The 17,726-nt window shown below is 42.2% G+C and overlaps 1 protein-coding gene across 1 annotated transcript; it reads right to left on the reverse strand.

Annotated features, from left to right (window-relative positions):
- Positions 1-1,210: 1,210 nt before the first annotated feature.
- On the reverse strand, positions 1,211-12,949 carry LOC123444716 (N-terminal kinase-like protein). The gene is made up of 21 exons (XM_045121533.1): positions 12,613-12,949; positions 11,986-12,084; positions 11,477-11,628; positions 10,772-10,844; positions 9,609-9,731; positions 9,296-9,404; positions 8,748-8,827; positions 8,516-8,597; positions 8,244-8,383; positions 8,017-8,127; positions 7,789-7,905; positions 7,622-7,711; positions 7,319-7,372; positions 7,135-7,209; positions 6,564-6,639; positions 6,367-6,466; positions 5,265-5,334; positions 4,256-4,329; positions 2,359-2,468; positions 1,929-2,177; positions 1,211-1,813 (listed from the first exon to the last, which is right to left on the reverse strand). Exons 1-21 carry the CDS (start codon positions 12,736-12,738, stop codon positions 1,449-1,451), a joined length of 2,475 nt encoding a protein of 824 aa, XP_044977468.1. The 5' UTR covers positions 12,739-12,949; the 3' UTR covers positions 1,211-1,448.
- Between the last annotated feature and the right edge of the window lie 4,777 nt (positions 12,950-17,726).

Genomic DNA, 17,726 nt, shown 5'->3' on the forward strand with positions numbered 1-17,726 from the left:
CTCCTATGCCAAGACCAGAAGCACTACTCTCAATTGTGTTGGTTGCTTTTATCTGCCCCTTTTGATCTTTGCTCGTCGTCCGTATTCCCCGTTTCGAGCTCTGGCCCGTATGTGATGATCACGCTAGCTGTTTGATCTTGCTGCAGAAAATTGTGGTGAAGCTGGAGCTGAACAGCGGCAAGGATAAGCAGAAGGCCATGAAGGCCGTGTCGGCGCTCGTCGGTACGACCAGCACTATTTTGTTTTTTTGCATGGCTCGTGAGGAACAATAAGAGCTAGCTGAAGCAAGCAAGGAACACGTACACATGCAGCACACACACGTACACATGCAACACACACGCGTACACGTATAAAAAAAACATACACGTACACACGCACACACACAACGCATGCGCAGCACACACACTAGTACACGGACCCACCTGTCATTGAGACAGAGTGAGGCTTTAGGAGGCTTACTAAAATTTTACAAAGTGGCCTTTGGCTTGTGAAAAAAATGGTGGAGGACCATTTATACAAAGGCTGTTGGAGAAGATTTTTTGCCCAAGATTTATAAAATAGCAAGTGAATGCAAATATACAAAGGATGTTGGAGATGCTCTAGCACTCCTTGTTGCTATATAGCCAAGGATTGCATATTTAGACATTCAGCACAATGCATGTTGCTATGTAGCTTAGGATTTATAAATATGACCCTAGTTAATCTACTCATAAATGAATTACTCATATATTCAGTTAAATGGCCGATTAATCCATTATCAACCCTACTGTAAGCAATTTCCTGACCACACAAATTGTTGGTGAGTACTTCCGCCATCTCAAAATTAGTGTCGCTGATTTAGTATAAAGTTTACCAAATCAGCGGCATTTATTTTATTTTGATACGGAGGAAGTATATCTTAATACGGTGAACAATTTCGTGCCATGCTGTAAGCTGAGATCTGTTGTTGCTTGCAACAGGCTGATGATGGCTTTTTCAGGCTGTTTTCCAACATGGAAGCTAGAGCTGCATGTTAATCCCCAGTTCATCATAGAAACCAACACGGTGGTAGTTCCTGATAAAAGTACATATCATAAAATTGCACAATTCTGGTCTCAGGCTGTTGACATGCAGATACAACATGCAACACCAAAATTTTGAAACTATTCGATCATTCAGAAGGTCTGTAGAAACCTTGTCGTTCGTCCAAACAAATCCAAGCCCAGAAAAATAAAGGAAAAAACATATATTGATGGCACAGTTCAAGCACTGTACCTGTCATGTACATAAATTTCCTGAGCTACCACCATATTACACAATTGTGATATTATACAACGGGCAGAGTTCAAGCAATGTTCATGTCGTATAAATGATTGGGCTAGTTTACAAAGAGGATCTCCTAGGCACGTCAAGGACAAAAGAAAAGGAGAAAAAGTTGCATCCTTGTACAACAACTGTATCATGGCACTCTACATGCCGGTTGAGGAGGTCCTTCCTATTCTTTGAGCACCTAGTTTTGGTTGCGCTGGCTTTGCTCCTCGGCCCCTACCGGATGACGCCAGAGGCCTAGCTTTGGTTGCCGGCGGGGGTGCTGCAATGGCACCCCATAGGTCGTCATTATTCGCTGCTGCTGGCTTCAAAGCCTTCCCAGATGATTTTGGCTGAGGTGCAGCTATTGAACCCCAGAGATCATCATCATCATTGTGCGATACCGAGGGTTTGATGCCTGCAGACTTCGGTGCGCTTTTGGGTGCTGGAACAACCGTAGGGCCCCATAGAGCATCCTCCTCTGCTTTCGGTGCCGCTGGCGGATTTGATCTTGATGAACTTGGAACTATGGTTGAAATTTTTGAATTGAGAAAATAAATGAGTCAATAAGTTTATTTACCAGAGATGCACATGTCCTTCCTTGAGATACAAATGCACCACGACAGAAAGGTAAAACTTACTTGGTTGCTTCGGATGCACCACCGGACGCTTCTGGGCAGCTTGTATGTTAGAAAGAAGAGATGGCGGTGACTTTTCTTCAAATGGATCTACATCATCCCATCCTTCGTTGTCACTGCCATTCTCTTCCTGGTTACCATTCTCGAGCTCACCCCATCCATCCATAGATGAGCTTGCTGATGCTGGTGCAGTTTGATCAAAAGAATTGGAAGCGGCTGCTAGTGCATATGCTGCTGGGGCAGAGTGAGTATCTGCGACAATATAATACCCAACATAAAGATTCACATGCAATGTAACACATCTATAACTTCTGTTAATCCTCGTTCCACAAAATCACACCTTGTCACCTTTATAAGCCATCCAGGTTTATGGAAGCGATGAAAACTGAGATCAAAACTCGAGGATTTAAAAATTTTAGAAAATGAATAATACCTGAGGTGGTACTGGGGGGTGCTGAAACTTGAGAGTTACTGGCATTTGCAGTAGATACTGGACCATGGTCGGACGGTTTTCCCTTCTGAGTAATAGAACTCATGGCCCACCTGTATATGTACGCTTTCTAGTAAGTATAAATCAATTGCATACAAAACCAGAAAATTCTAAAGATAAACTGAAAAGGTGTAAAGATAGCTCCAGTACAACTGTAGATGCATACATCACTCAGGTTTCATTTGGCTAAGTAAAAAGGGAAGTAGATAAGTTTCTGCTCTTGTATACACTAACTAGTTAGTTTCAAGCAAAAAAATTATCAGTGTCCTAGTTTTCAAAGGTTAACGGACGTTATTAGATCCCACAGCACAATGCAGTGCAAAATTGACACGGTTGCCTTAAGAAGTGGGTGTTTCCTAGCAAGCATGCTAGCATCAGACATATTCAGCAGCATCTCCTACATGAGTTGATATGTACTCCCTCCGTTCCTAAATATAAGTCTTTTTAGACATTCCAATAGAGGACTACATACGGAGCAAAATGAGTGAATCCACACTTTAAAATATGTCTATATACGTCTGTATGTAGTTTAATAGTGGAATCTCTAGAAAGACTTATATTTAGGAACGGAGGGAGTATAAGATGTTCTACTCCCTCCGTTCCGAATTAATTGACGCAGCCTCTATACAATGTAAAATGGACATTGTATAGAGGCTGCGTCATTTAATTCGGATCAGAGGGAGTAGATTTTTTTCTGAATCGGATGTATATAGACGCATTTTAGTGTGTTTGTTCACTCATTTCAGTCTGTATGTAGTCCGTATTGAAATATCGAAAACATCTTATAATAGTGAACAAAGGGAGTACTAAATAACTTATTCACCAACCACTTAAGCATCAACACAAGTAAAGGGGCAAATAACTACAAAAAAATGGTGTGCTGCAGCCAGGAATCAAGCGCCATTTCATAGTGTACATGGTAGTTATGACCACAACAAAAGTGGACAACAATATGCATCACTAATATATCTAATCTCATATCACAAGTGCATATACACTGTTGGCCTAACATAAATAAGATAGGACCTCTTTTTTCCCTCCTGTTGGTAAAATGGTATGGAAAAATCAGCAAGCTTGCTCTCTATTCACCTTTTATACGCTTTCTCAAACTCAAACTATAACTCCAGTAATCCAACATAATGCAGACTCTTTCTCTAGCAATCTAATCTAACTCAAGCCCTTCTCTTGTGGAACTTTAGTACTACAAGGAATATATATATATCTAAAAGGAAATAAACCCAACTAACAAGGACATTATAATTTTCAGGCGAAAACAGATGATAACTTTTCTTAGGCCACGGCAACAATGTGCACGCCATTCTGCTAAATGGCAGTTCAGTATGTCTTGACATCATTTAAAATACTGCCTCCAATCAATATTACTTGTCGTTCAAATGGATGTATCTAGACATATTTCAGTGCTAGATACATCCGTTTGAGCAACAAGTAATATGGATCTGAGGGAGTAGCAGAACTGATTTGACTAACACCCAAGACAACCCAATTTTTTAAAGCATTCTTTTCCTTTTGGGGAGCTGAGATAGAGATAGCTTACAGCATGGTTCCCACAATCAGTTTTTCTTTTGCATGTTTCCTTTGTTTATGAAAGTTCACTTTGATAATAATATTTCCAAAATTTTAGTTTTCAAATAGATAAGAAATTTTGTAGTCTAAGATTGTTTTAAGTTCTATACACATACTAGACACAATTCTAAGCATTCAAGTATAGATACTGTTTTAAAATGAGGTTAGTTAGGAAAACTCTAGTTTGCAGTACGTGTAGGAACTTGAAAGACATGAGCGATCTTGCATATGATGATTGGAACATATGAGAACTTACCCAAGTAAACTAGCATTTCCAGGCTTTAACTGAACACCAGTACCTTCGGCTGCCCTGTTGTCTCCTGTGTTAAGCTATGAAACACAACAAAGCAAAAAAAAATCACAATATAAGAGCAACATTGATAAAAAAAGGGTAGAGGTACATATGGTGTATAAGCAACATCAGAGCGGAGAACCTTATCACAGCAATGATATATACTCCCTCCGTCCGGAATTATTTGTCGCACAAATGTATAAAAATGGATATATCTAGAACTAAAATACATCCGGATAGATCCATTCCTATGACAAGTATTCCTGAACGGAGGGGGTACATGAATGTATTTTTGGAACAATTAGGCTAGGATGCAATAACTCAACAGTATTAAAGTATCATTACTACTCCCTCTATTTTACTAGGTCTGGTACCTTCACCAGCCAACATCCGGGCAGATCAAGGAAATAATAAATGTAAGAAAGAGTTAATGATAATACTCCCTTCGTCTCTGAAAATAAGGCTTATAAGTTTTGTCCGAAGTCAAACGATAGAGTTTGCCCGTGTTTGTAGAAAAACTACCAAGAACTACGATACCAATTTAGAATCACTAGATACACAATAAAATGTATTTTCATATTATATCTATTTAATATTACGGTTGTTGATGTTTTTTTCCTACAAACATGGTCAAAGTATGCACCGTTTGACTCAAAAAAGAAATATACGCCTTTGTTTCAGAGACAGAGGGAGTATTAGTTGCATTTTAGATTTCCAACATGGATAGTTAATTTGAAACAAAGATATCATCGCCTGTGACAGTTAAGTGCAGCGGGGAAAGAAAGAACACAGAGCAGTGATCCATATAACAAATAAGATATAGGTTTGCGAGAACCTGGTATGGAAATTTGGAATAAAGAAAACAAAAGGACATGTTTCAACACTAACTTAACAGACAGCATATTGTGCCACAATCCACAGCTAGTGTAATAAAACAGTCGATTATAGTAGGCAGATAAACCAGATATGCTACCTTTTCATGATGTTGTTTTGCTATTTGCAAGAATTGGTCAGTAGCCTGGAAAGCCTTGGTCCTCACATCACTATAAATAAAATAAGAATGGATTAGCTGAAGACTAAGTCAAAAAAGTACAGTAAGAACAAATGAAAAAGGCTTTAACGTGATGCACATCACATTTTGCCATCTTGGCATTGACCACTTTGATTGTTACAACTTTGTATTCAGATATATATCAACTTCTGTCAAAAGTGGAATATGCCAGGAGTTCTTTAAACTGATGGTGCATCGAGTGCTCAAATGATGTCTTTTAATTGTGAGATCACAAGATTCACTCATGTCACGGTAGGATAGAAAGTTAATAACCAAGGCTTGCTATTAAATGTGTGAATACTAACATATTGATACACATGGCTATGGTGGTCTGGGTTCACCTTTTATGGGTTCAAACAAGAAAGGCTGCTCTGAGAGAGTAAATAAAATAGGACACAACTCCCCTCAGATAGAATTTGGGAGTGTAACACTGCTGTTTTCCTCAGTCGATGGATGAAATAAATGCCTATATCGCTTTTTAATTTTGATGTTATATTAAAGAGTGTAATCCATAAAACTGGCTTAAAGTCCCTAAACGCAGTCCTAAAAGGGGAAAACCATCACTTTATTGTGAGCGCAGTTCAAACAAAAGGGAGTTAAATAGGGACAGACGGACAGTATTGTAACAAAAACTACTCCCTCCGTTCCTAAATATAAGTCTTTGTAGAGATTTCACTAGTGGACTACATACGAATGTATATAGACATATTTTAGAGTATACATTCAATCATTTTGCTCCGTATGTAGACATCTAATGAAATCGCTTAAAAGACTTATATTTAGGAACGGAGGGAGTACTAATTAACCACAAATTGCTAGTCTGTAAGAGTGCAATTCCAGCTAAAGGGAGTGATTAGGGACAGTCTCATGATAAACACCACTAATAAACCACAACATGGTATTTTGCAAACATGTCTAAAAACAGCATATGTAACAACTGGAGGCAGTAGTGATTAGGCCAGCACAGTATTCTACTTCAGCAATGAAAAACTAGAGACAGCTAGAGCTAAAGGTTCTAACTTACCTGTCTGGGTCAAATGTAAGGACAACAATGTTAGGCAGTATACGGGTTGCAATCTCTGTCATTTCGTAGTACGAACTAGTGACACTCAGTGCCATGATTCCTGGCAAGTTAAAATAATGATTCATACTTTGTCATAACAATCAGTGGAAGAATGCTCTATCAATAGTACAACAACACATCTGCTCAGGTTAATGTACCAGCTGCTCGAGCAGGCGGGAAGGTATCACGTAATGCACGGACTGTGAATGCATTGATCAATACTCGTTTCCTAGTCTGTAAAAATAACAGAGCCGCATTAACAAAGATTATAAATAAGGTGGAACTGTAAAACAATCAAATGAAGTCCGTATCCAGGCCACAGAAGAAAAAACAGAAGTTGCACTTGCACTGCACAATCAAACAAGAAAAGATTTTAAGCTTGCCCCTAGAAATTGTTATCTTCCCATTTTGTGACAAATCGTGCACCCAACTAATTTTCTGGTATTTCCAGCAAACTAGTACTATTTTCTTCCGGTATTCATTCATTATTGTATGTGTTTGCCGCCAGCAACCAGCTAGTTTTCAACAAAAAATAGAAGCTTATTCATGGAGAATATCTGGGATCAGGACTTAAAAAGTTAAAAACAATTGTGGTCAAGATGTCCCCAGATATGCCAATTGGCACATCTAGAATTCCGCAGCATCACCAGTGCAGCATATCTAAGCAACACTTCAAAGGGAAACTAGCAATAACAGCAACGAAAAAGGTAGAGCATCTTTGGAACAAACCCCATCATTCATGTAAGTTGAAATGTTCCCAAGAAGAATTGTAGTGTTTGTCCGGATTGCAGGTTCTTCATCCACCTGAAGACAAACAACAATGCTTTTACTCGACTGTACAACCCTTCTCATATCCAACAACGCATCATTCGGTTGAAAGTTGAAACCAATTTTAACTAGAATGAAACATCACCTGAAGCTTAGAGAGATACTTCAAGAGAGATCCTGAGATTGTACGCTGAGATAACTACAGTAACAGATCAGCCAATTAGCACAAAAGACAAAAAAAACTTCCATGTAATAGAGGAGGACCATGAAACAAACTGAAGTCCCTGGATTGTTCTTTAAAACCATAATTATGACTAAAGGGAACACGAAAAACAAAATTCCGAAGCAAGAATGACTATAGTTCCAAACTCATCAAATGAACCAAGACTAAAATGGTAGACCTAGTCAAATAAAACTTAGGCCCAACGTGGAAGTGCGTGCAACTCACTTTTGGTGCCAATACAAGCATCGACTTCAGTGTCAGTTCACGGAGCAAAGAAGAAGTATCAGAGAACCCAGTGGCAACATGAGGAAAAACCTGCAAATCCAGAATTATCCTGTCAAATGTGAACACTCAGAAACAAACATATGACCATATAAAAATAGACCGCATACTTGTTCATCAACTGTTTGTGATGCCAATGACTCTCCAAACTGATCTATGTGCTGCAAAAGACTAACTCGGATAGCTCGGTCATTCGAGGCAAAAAGCTTCACAATAGTTGGCAAAACCTGAAAAGGGCCAGTATTCTCAACATGAGTGACAAGCCCACAAACCATCTTTACTGGATGGTCAAGAACCGAGATATATATTGAGCAAAAGCAAAATAAATAATGACAAACCTTAGTACTAAACTGATCAGCTGGAAGCCAGGAGCCCATCTTTAACAGCACAGTCAAGGCTGGAGCAGCAGCAGAACCAAATTCAAGAGCAGATGCCAATACAGGGAGCAACTATTCACAAAGTAGACAAGATATAAACATAAACAAGGAACTCCAGTTAGTTGCACAGAAAATTAATAAAATCCAAACTCAGGCCACATGGGTTCTAACTGGGAGTTTCACGGTACCTTTTTCAGAACTATCTCACGGGGAAGTTGTTCAGCTATATTTGGGAGTTTCCGGAAAAAGCTATCTTTCTCAACACTGTCCTTTAAATTAAGAACTTCCATGAACTGGATGGTCTCTACCAACTTGTTCTGGAAAAACTCTGAAATTAAAAGCCAAACCATTAGTTACAGCATTAAGAACAAAGGCTGAATAAGATGGGCGTTAATAAAAGAAATACGGAGAAAATGAAAACAGTAGTGCTTGAATGACAAGGAAAAATTATTGAACTTGCCGCTGTTGTCAATAAGTTTTGAAGGATTCATTCTACGAGAAGGTGTAGAACTTAAGAGCTTCTGGTAATCTGGAAGCAAAGACTGCAACAAAACAAAAACAAAACCGATAACATTAAAAGTCAGAGGAACCATGTCAAACTGATGTTCTACGGTACAGACAATGGAGAATGTGATGTGTTCACAAGATAGCTCAAGAACAAACCAAACCCCAGCAGAGTCATGCAAGCTAACCTTCGGGATTGAAGCAATGTTGCGAAGGTCCTCTGTCTTGCTCAACTTTCCAACAGAAAAGAGCTCATGAATTAAACACCCTGCAATGAGTGACATATGTTGTCCTTTTAGTGAAAGATATCTTGTGCCATATGTTCTCATTATTTCATTGCGCATAAGGAGCAACATTAAAGAAACAAGAGGGATGGTGCACCAAACAGAAGTATCACCACACAGAAGAGTTAATATCATCTGATTTTCTTAGTTTAGACTTGAAGAGTTTTTCATTAGTCAATCTCACCGTTGACTTGGTCTAGAATTCAAAATGGGTAAACACCATGAAAGACTTACATGCATTCACGCACAGAGAACATGCCCATTACGAAATAACTAAACAACCTCAATAGGTTAAGTAAAGAAGAGCGAGTGCGCAACTGGTAGTGGTAAGAACCGTTCGAAAAAGAAGTTTTTCCCCATTCTTAAACAGGAAGAGTAAACAGAATCGTCACATAAGAATGCAATTAAGGAAAGGGAACCCTATTAGAATGCAGTGAGTTAGGTCAGCTCACCCAATCCCCATGAATCAATTGCCCACGGAGGTGATTTTCTAATTGAAGCCCAATCTGACTTTGTCAGCTCCAGTGGCTTGTACTGTGCTCCAACTAACCATTCAAATTGCTGCAGATGAACATAAAATGAGAAGATCTTGACATAGATTGAAACATCTATATAATGTAATCACTGAAAATAATATATATATTTGAATTTCCGAGCTTGACATAACAGCTGGTTTAAACAGTCACCAAAACATGGCTGAAAGAGAACTGTATGCAGTGCTACATCTGTCTAGCATAAATAAAGGTGTCGATTGAGAGGCATTACCAACATGGGGCTACCAGCCATTTCGTTATTGGCATCGAATTCTGAGAGAACATCAAAAGCATGAAGCTTCCAGTCCAGAGTTTGGGTAACAACTACACTAGCCAAACACACATTTCCATGAACCTGAAATTGATAAAGGGACTCCATTAAAAAAAATGATAAAGGGACAGCAATCAGCTCATTTAAGACTGAAATACTGACACTACTTGTTATTTTCAACAATAAAGTTATGAATTATCGCAATATCAGGTACCCCAAGAAACATCCTCCAACATGATTTTACCGTCACCGAGACATAGCTGCACGTTCAACAAGAATATCTACTACATGTGCATTATATAGATCCTAAGTATCTGTCAACAAGTAATGTCAACTAACAAGGTTGGCTTGACACAGTTCACGGACATAAATATAAATTGCAGTAAAGCAAGAGAAACATGGTATTTTATGATCCGTGAGAACCTCAAAAGGCAGTGCCTAGTAAAGGAGTAACATAAAGCAGAAACCAAATGATCAATGAAGTAACACAGTATAAGCCATTTGACAGCGGAATAATACTTGGCCTCATCTGCGTCTAGGGTTTGGAATGTAAGGCTTGCAACAGACTTTTGTGTTAGGTTGAACGCATGATCCAATGCCAAAGTTGTATGTCCCACATTAATCTTTTAAAAATGATGAAAGTTCTTTTTGGAAGAGCTAGGCATTAATTGTGCGATTTACCACGGCCTTGCGCTTTTCTTTGCTATTGCCTAGAGCCTAGGCACACCTTTTTTAACTACGAAAAAGATTAAAAAAAATAAGGATCTCACAGGAAATAATTTGTTCCGGTGAAAAAAGTCTGTATGCTCAAGCGGCAGCCATGTAATAACTAGAAAAAGCTCTATGTCGAAAGCCATATAACCCAATAAACAAAGAAGTTCTGAAAATGGCTTGGGCTTCAAGCATGATGCCACAAATCAATTGGCATAATATACATACAAAATTTGCTTCAGTGTCTGGAACAAAATAGAACGATATAATGAGCAAGCAGCAATCCAGCAACCATTAGCAGTAATCAAATCTACAAGCGGATATCAGATAGCAACAAATAAAGGATTTTTATATAAACAGCTTGCGTGGAAAAGAAATAGAATATAGGGTTCCATATGAAGGCAGGAACTTACGAGCTTGCAATCATTGTTGAGAAAGCTCACAGCTTTTGATATCTGATGAAGACCCCAAGCAAAATACTCATCTCTGGAACAACTTACTGATGAGAATAAAGTTTACTGAACAAATATGAAAATAAAAATGGAATAAAATATTGGGGACAAAAGAAGATAGCCAGCCAACTGCAAAATTTTGATCTCAAGAAATGGGTAGCAACGGCACAGTAAGCCAACATAGCAATGACTCTGACTAAAATTTGTGTAGTACCATGCTCTATAAACTGCTGTCTACTATGAAGTATACCCATTCATATGCAATGATGCCCCTATCAGTGCAATTGCCGATTAGGCCGCATGAAGTTGGTTAGGTCGTGTGATAACTACTGGGTGTGTGAACAGTCCGAGACGAGCACTGGTTACCAGGTAGCACCATGGTGAACGCATATATGATGATAAGAACTCTTTATCTCTAGACTTCTCAGACACAACACCACTGGTTTGCCTACCAGCAGATCCCAACCTGGTTATTAGATAGTTCACACAGAAATGTTATTACAGATCCTCAGCGCTATGGAATCACTGTTCAGTTAGTGTGGATCAAATATAATCTAGTTAGCACAAATCATATCACGCAGCTTTAACTACCCTTAGGGTAGACAATGTATGCACATGCATGCCAAGTTTTGTTAAACACGAGAAGACAAGAGAGGCGCATTGTACCTCTGTGTACCTCCCAGGTTCAGCTCTTTGATTTTTTCAGAAAGTGGTGTAACAGGCTCTGTGACTATATATATTGTGTGCTTTATAGCAGGTCCATCGGGAACTTCTGCTTCTGTACTGTGAAGAAAGGATAATATATTTGGATGGCGCACCTGCATTACGAACAACACTCAACTGACTTAGCACTTAGCAGGTGCCAATACAAAAATGATAAACATTGACTGAAGTATATTAGAAAGTCATGTTTGCAATACTGAGATATAGCACCATTGTTAAATATATGATGTCTAAAGTTGTTTCCCTCAAAGTATATTAGAAAATCATGTTTCCAAAGCTGAGATATAGCACCATTATTAAATATATGATGTCTACAGTTGGTTTCCCAACTTTTGTGTTGGTCATAATGTTTTTAAGACTAATTGTTTGCCACCACTCACTTTGCTCTAATAAGTCGCAGTAATAGCACTCCTAGTTATCAATAATCTTACAGATCAAAATGAGAAACTTACTGTCCGTAATCTCTTAACACCATTACGGCCAGCAACCATGTGCCTGTCCTGAGGGTTGCTCCCTGACAGTGAGAAAATAGACACAGGCGATCCATCATCCTGGAGAAGACAAGGGAACGGTCATGTTGGAAACAGAATTACGGTGAAAATAACATGGGTGGTTAGTGGTAGCATTACGCACAAACATTTCACACTTCAATACAATGGATCATAATGGAGGACCTCCACAAATTATGCAATGCATTTCAAGTTCAACCATCCACTAACCGAGATTATCAACTAAGCACTGGATCCACGAATTCTACTCCCTACGGGCACTGAACTCGTCCATTTCACTTCCTACAGCGTTGCCAAAGCTGGCATCAGTCTAACACGAGCTTCAAAACTGCACCCTGCCTTGAGACTGCTACAGGGCACATGCTCATACACGGCAGGTCCAGCGCGCACGAGGCCTCAGAGCGCCGAGAGACCAAGCTAGAACCCCCGTTGAAAGGCGCGCGCGATTAGCTCCAGCTCCCGGATCGCCAGTTCAGCACGACATCGAGAAGCATGGGTGCCCTACGGGGATCCAATCGGCCCACCCCTGGTCGGGAGGCGGGAGGCGGGGAGGGCGCGAGCGTGAAGTACCTTGGAGGCGCCACGGTGGTGCGTCCAGGAGCCCCAGGCGGAGGCGTGGGGCTCGCCGATGGTGTAGGGGAAGTCCTTGAGGCCCGATCCGGATCCCGCGACCACGTCCTTGAGGAACTTGAACATTTTGCTCTGCTCCCTCGGCGTGCTCCCCCTCGATTCTCCACGTGATGTTCCGCTGGCCTCCCTCGGTCGCCTCCCCCCGGCGGTGGGTGGCTGTGCGGGAGGAGGAGGGGGGGAGGAGGAGAGGTAGATCCGGGGAGGACGAGGAGGTGGAGGCCGCCTCGAGGGAGGGAAGGAGGTAGACGGGGAGGGGGAAACGGCACGTGGGGACCTACCTGCAAGGGGACGAAGATGGGTGCGGTATTTGCATATCCCCCCTTGCCTGTCAGAATCTCCAACTGGGTTACGGGACAGGCAGGATGACAGCTCATGCTTACAGGATGCGATTAGTATATTTTTGGCATGTCAAATTGCGTGATTTGCACTTACCAGCTGTGTGATTAGTGTATATGCCCTTTCTTTTTGAAATATCAGTACTTTATTAATCAAACAACAAAATTACAAAAAGTCTCCCGGATACCAATCAAAGAAGAAAGAAAAAAGACCCGTTCTCCTTGTAGACGGCCGCGACCCCCGTGTCGCCTTCCTTGGCGACGGCGGGGGAACCCTAGCTGCATCGCCAAGGCCCCCTCCCCACCCCGCCCCACCCCCTCGCCGCCACCGGAGGAGCGGTCGGTGAAGCCGCGCCGGCTCCCAGGAAGGTGGCGGCGGGGCGCCGCGGCTGGCTCGGCTCTGTGTCTCCTCCCCCTTCCCCGTCGACCTCCACTGCGCTCCGGCGTTGGCGTGCCTCCGACGGGTCCCCCTCCGCCCCCCGCCCCTCGCCTGCCCCCTTCCTATCAGGCTTCGGCTGCTCCTGGACTCCGTCGGCGCGTCCTTCCCACTCCCCATTCTGCACCAGATCCATGGAGACCGCGAGCACCCGTGCTGCTGTCGGCGTCGGATCCCGGGAGGGCGGAGCCGGGGCTTCTTGGCCGGGCTGGTTGGTCCTAGGGGCGTCGCGGTGGCGCTCTTCTCTCCCGCAGGCTGCGACCATGGTTTCGGGAGGCGGTTCATCTTGGTGGTTGCCCGACGACGGCTAGCTCCTGCAGTGTGCTGGCTGGGTGTGTGGTGTGCCCGTGAGCTCCCTTCACCACCCCATACCCTGCACGTGCGGCTCCGCCTCCGGTGTCCATGGTTGGCCGGAGTGGCTCCAGATCTGACGCTCCCCGTGATTGAGTTGCGCCTACTTCCGGCTCTTCCGTCTTGTCGGTGTCTCGGCGGCTCCGCAAGCACCCCCTGCACGCGTCCGTGGTTGGCCGACATCCACGTCGGTGCGCCTTGGACTCTCGTGTGCCTCTGGAGCTGTGCCCCCCATTCCTGCTCCTTTAGCTCGTCGACATCGTTGCAGCTCCGATCCCGACGGCCCAGATCTGCGCTCCTCTCCGGATCTTGGCTCGTTTGGGTCTTCGGTCACGGTCTCACCCCTCTCTCCTTCCGTCGGGCTGCCCAACCCCGTCCACCTTCGTGTTTTGTCCGTCCTTTAGCATGTTCGCTGACTCATTATTTCGATAGTGCGTGATGCCTCCTTCGAGGGCAGGCGTTTTCTCTCCTTCCTGTGATGGCGGTTCCGGCCTCCCACCCGACTTTCTCCTCCTCGACCATTGCTCTGATGGCTTGGGATTGCTCAGACTCGGCCAGGGTGAAATCCTTGCTCGACCTTTCGATGCTGGCAGTGTAACACCCTGGTCTTCGCTCCCTGTTTTTTTCATTTGCAGGCCCATCTTTTTTTTCTCGGTGTTATCGGATTTCTTTCACCCCTGGGTATGTGAAGATGGTCATCTAGCCTTGCCTTCCCTAAATTCTCCCCAGCCTAGCCTTTCCACCCAAGATCTTTCTCAAGGTTTTGCCGTCAAAACCCTACCTTCCGAATTGCCGGAAGGGAAACCCCTGGATCTCTCCTGTTTCAAAGGAACCCCAATTTCTTTTGCCCTGTTGCCTCCTCTCTTGGATCTTCAATACAAAGTTCTCCATGATCTTCATGGAGATCTATCCGATGTAATCCTCTTTGACGGTGTGTTTGTCGAGATCCGATGAATTGTGGATTTGTGATCAGATTATCCATGAATTATATTTGAGTCTTTGCTGATTTCTTATATGCATGATTTGATATCCTTGTAAGTCTCTCTGAGTCTTGGGTTTTGTTTGGCCAACTAGATCTATGATTCTTGCAATGGGAGAAGTGCTTGGTTTTGGGTTCATACCCTGCGGTGACCTTTCCTAGTGACAGAAGGGGCAGCAAGGCACGCATCATGTTGTTGCCATCAAGGGTAACAAGATGGGCTTTCATCATAGATTTGAGATTGCCCATCTACATCATGTCATCTTGCTTAAGGCGTTACTCTGTTCTTATGAACTTAATACACTAGATGCATGCTAGATAGCGGTCGACGTGTGGAGTAATAGTAGTAGATGCAGAAAGTATCGGTCTACTTGTTTTGGACGTGATGCCTATAGATATGATCATTGCCATAGATAATGTCACGGCTTTGCGTGGTTTTATCAATTGCTTGACAGTAATTCGTTCACCCACCGTCTACTTGCTTTCATGAGAGAAGCCACTAGTGAACACTACGGCCTCCGGGTCTATTCACAACTATCGTCTCCACCTTTACTTTTACTTTGCTTTGTTTACTTTTTGCTTTCAGTTCTTACTTTGCAAACAATCTATAAGGGATTGACAACCCCTTCATAGCGTTGGGTGCAAGCTCTTTGTGTTTGTTCGGTTCTTGTGACTTGACGCGATCCTCCCACTGGATCGATACCTTGGTTCTCAAACTGAGGGAAATACTTATCGCCGATGTGCTACATCACCCTTTCCTCTTCAAGGGAACACCAACGCAAGGCTCCAAGGCCGCGGGGAAATCCTTTGCATATTTCCGAAGGAAGTCCCTATAGGCGTAGCCCGTAGTAGAAGGATTCCTGGCGCCGTTGCCAGGGAAGGTCTGTTGTCGCAGTAGCAGAAGGATTTCTGGCGCCGTTGCCGGGGACGAGAGATCAAGTCAAGATCTATCCAAGTAGGTGTCACAAACTCATCTCTTGCATTTACCTTTTTTGCCAGTTGCCTCTCGTTTTCCTCTCCCCCACTTCACATTTGCCGTTTTCATTTGCCTCTCTCCCTTGCCGTTTTCATTTGCCTTTTTGCCTTTCTCCTTTGCCGTTTTCTTTTGCCTTTTGCCGTTTTCCTTTGCCAGTTTTCTTGCTTACTTGTGTTCTTGTTGGTTTGTTGAAGTCATCATGGCTGAAAACACCAAACTTTGCGACTTCTCGAGTACTAATAATAATGATTTTATCAGTACTCCGATTGCTCCCGCCACTAGTGCGAAATCGTATGAAATCAACGCTGCCTTGCTGAATCTTGTTATGAAAGAGCAATTTTCTGGCCTTCCTAGTGAAGATGCCGCATCCCGTCTCAATACCTTCATTGAGCTTTGCGATATGCAAAAGAAAATAGATGTGGATAATGATGTTGTTAAGTTGAAGCTTTTTTCCTTTCTCGTTGCGAGATCGTGCAAAAACTTGGTTTTCTTCTTTGCCTAAAAATAGTATCGATTCTTGGGATAAGTGCAAAGATGCTTACATATCCAAGTATTTTCCGCCGGCTAAGATTATCTCTCTCCATAACGATATGATGAATTTCAAGCAACTTGATCATGAACACATTGCACAATCTTGGCAGAGGATGAAGTTAATGATTAGAAATTGTCCCGCTCATGGCTTGAGTTTGTGGATGATTATACGAATCGTTTACGTTGGTTTGAATTTTTCTTCTCGCAACATCTTGGACTCCGCCTCAGGTGGAACATTCATGGAAATCATGTTAGGAGATGCTACAAAACTCCTAGACAATATCATGACCAACTACTCTCAGTGGCACACTGAAAGGTCACGTGCTAGCAAAAAGGCACATGCTATAGAAGAAATTAACTCGCTTAGTGCTAAGATGGACGAGTTGATGAATTTGGTTGCTAGTAGAAATGCTCCTTTAGATCCTAATGACATGCCACTATCTTCCTTGATTGAGAGTAGCAACGCTAGTTTGGACGTTAATTTTGTTGGTAGGAACAATTTTGGCAACAACAATGCTTTTAGAGGAAACTATGTTCCTAGGCCTTTTCCTAGTAACTCCTCTAACAATTATGTCAATTACTACAACAACACTTATGGAAATCATAACAAAGTACCCTCTGATTTAGAGAGTAATATCAAAGAGTTCATCAACTCTCAAAAGATTTTCAATGAGTCCATAGAGGAAAAATACTCAAAATAGACGATTTGGCTAAGAGCGTTGATAGGATGTCTTGTGATATTGATGCTTTGAAAGTTAGATGTGCTCCTCCCAAGGTCAACTTGGATGAAACTTTAAAAGCTATGCGTGTCTTCATGAATGAGAGCAAAGAAAGAACCGCCCAAATTCGTGCTAGGCATGAATGGTTTAAAAGGGTGCGTTCTAGTGATGCAAATCACGAAGATCTTAAAGTTCTTGGTGTGACTCCTCTTGAATCTTTGTTTTCGCGTGTCAAACCTATTGATGAAGGGGCTGGATATGAATCCACTTTGGTTGAAAAATGCCCTAATGATTCGGAGTCCACCTATCTTGATGATAAAGGTGTGGAGAGTGGAGTAGAAGAAATCAAAATATTGGGTAGTAATGAAACTCCCACTTTGGATTTCAAGGAATTCAATTATGATAGTTGCTCCTTGTTTGAATGCATTTCCTTGATGCAGTCCATTGCAAACTCTCCACATGCTTATAGCCAAAGCAAAGCCTTTACCGCTCATATCGTAGATGCTATGATGAAATCTCTTGAAGAGAAACTCGAATTAGAAGTCTCTATACCTAGAAAACTTCATGATGAGTGGGAACCTACTATCAAAATCAAAATCAAAAACTACGAATGCAATGCTTTGTGTGATTTGGGTGCTACTATTTCCGCGATTCCAAAGTCTTTATGTGATATTCTTGGTTTTCATGAGATTGAAGAGTGTTCTCTTAATTTTCATCTTGCGGATTC

This window comes from Hordeum vulgare, chromosome 3H (assembly GCF_904849725.1).
Source record: "Hordeum vulgare subsp. vulgare chromosome 3H, MorexV3_pseudomolecules_assembly, whole genome shotgun sequence".
Lineage (NCBI taxonomy): Eukaryota > Viridiplantae > Streptophyta > Magnoliopsida > Poales > Poaceae > Hordeum > Hordeum vulgare.

Coding starts and splice junctions, on each gene's coding strand:
- LOC123444716 (XM_045121533.1), bottom strand. CDS start 12,738: ATGTTCAAGTTCCTCAAGGACGTGGTCGCGGGATCCGGATCGGGCCTC. Junction 6,467..6,563: donor CCCGCCTGCTCGAGCAGCTG/GTACATTAACCT, acceptor TTAACTTGCCAG/GAATCATGGCACTGAGTGTC. Junction 2,178..2,358: donor ACCCCCCAGTACCACCTCAG/GTATTATTCATT, acceptor ATATTGTCGCAG/ATACTCACTCTGCCCCAGCA.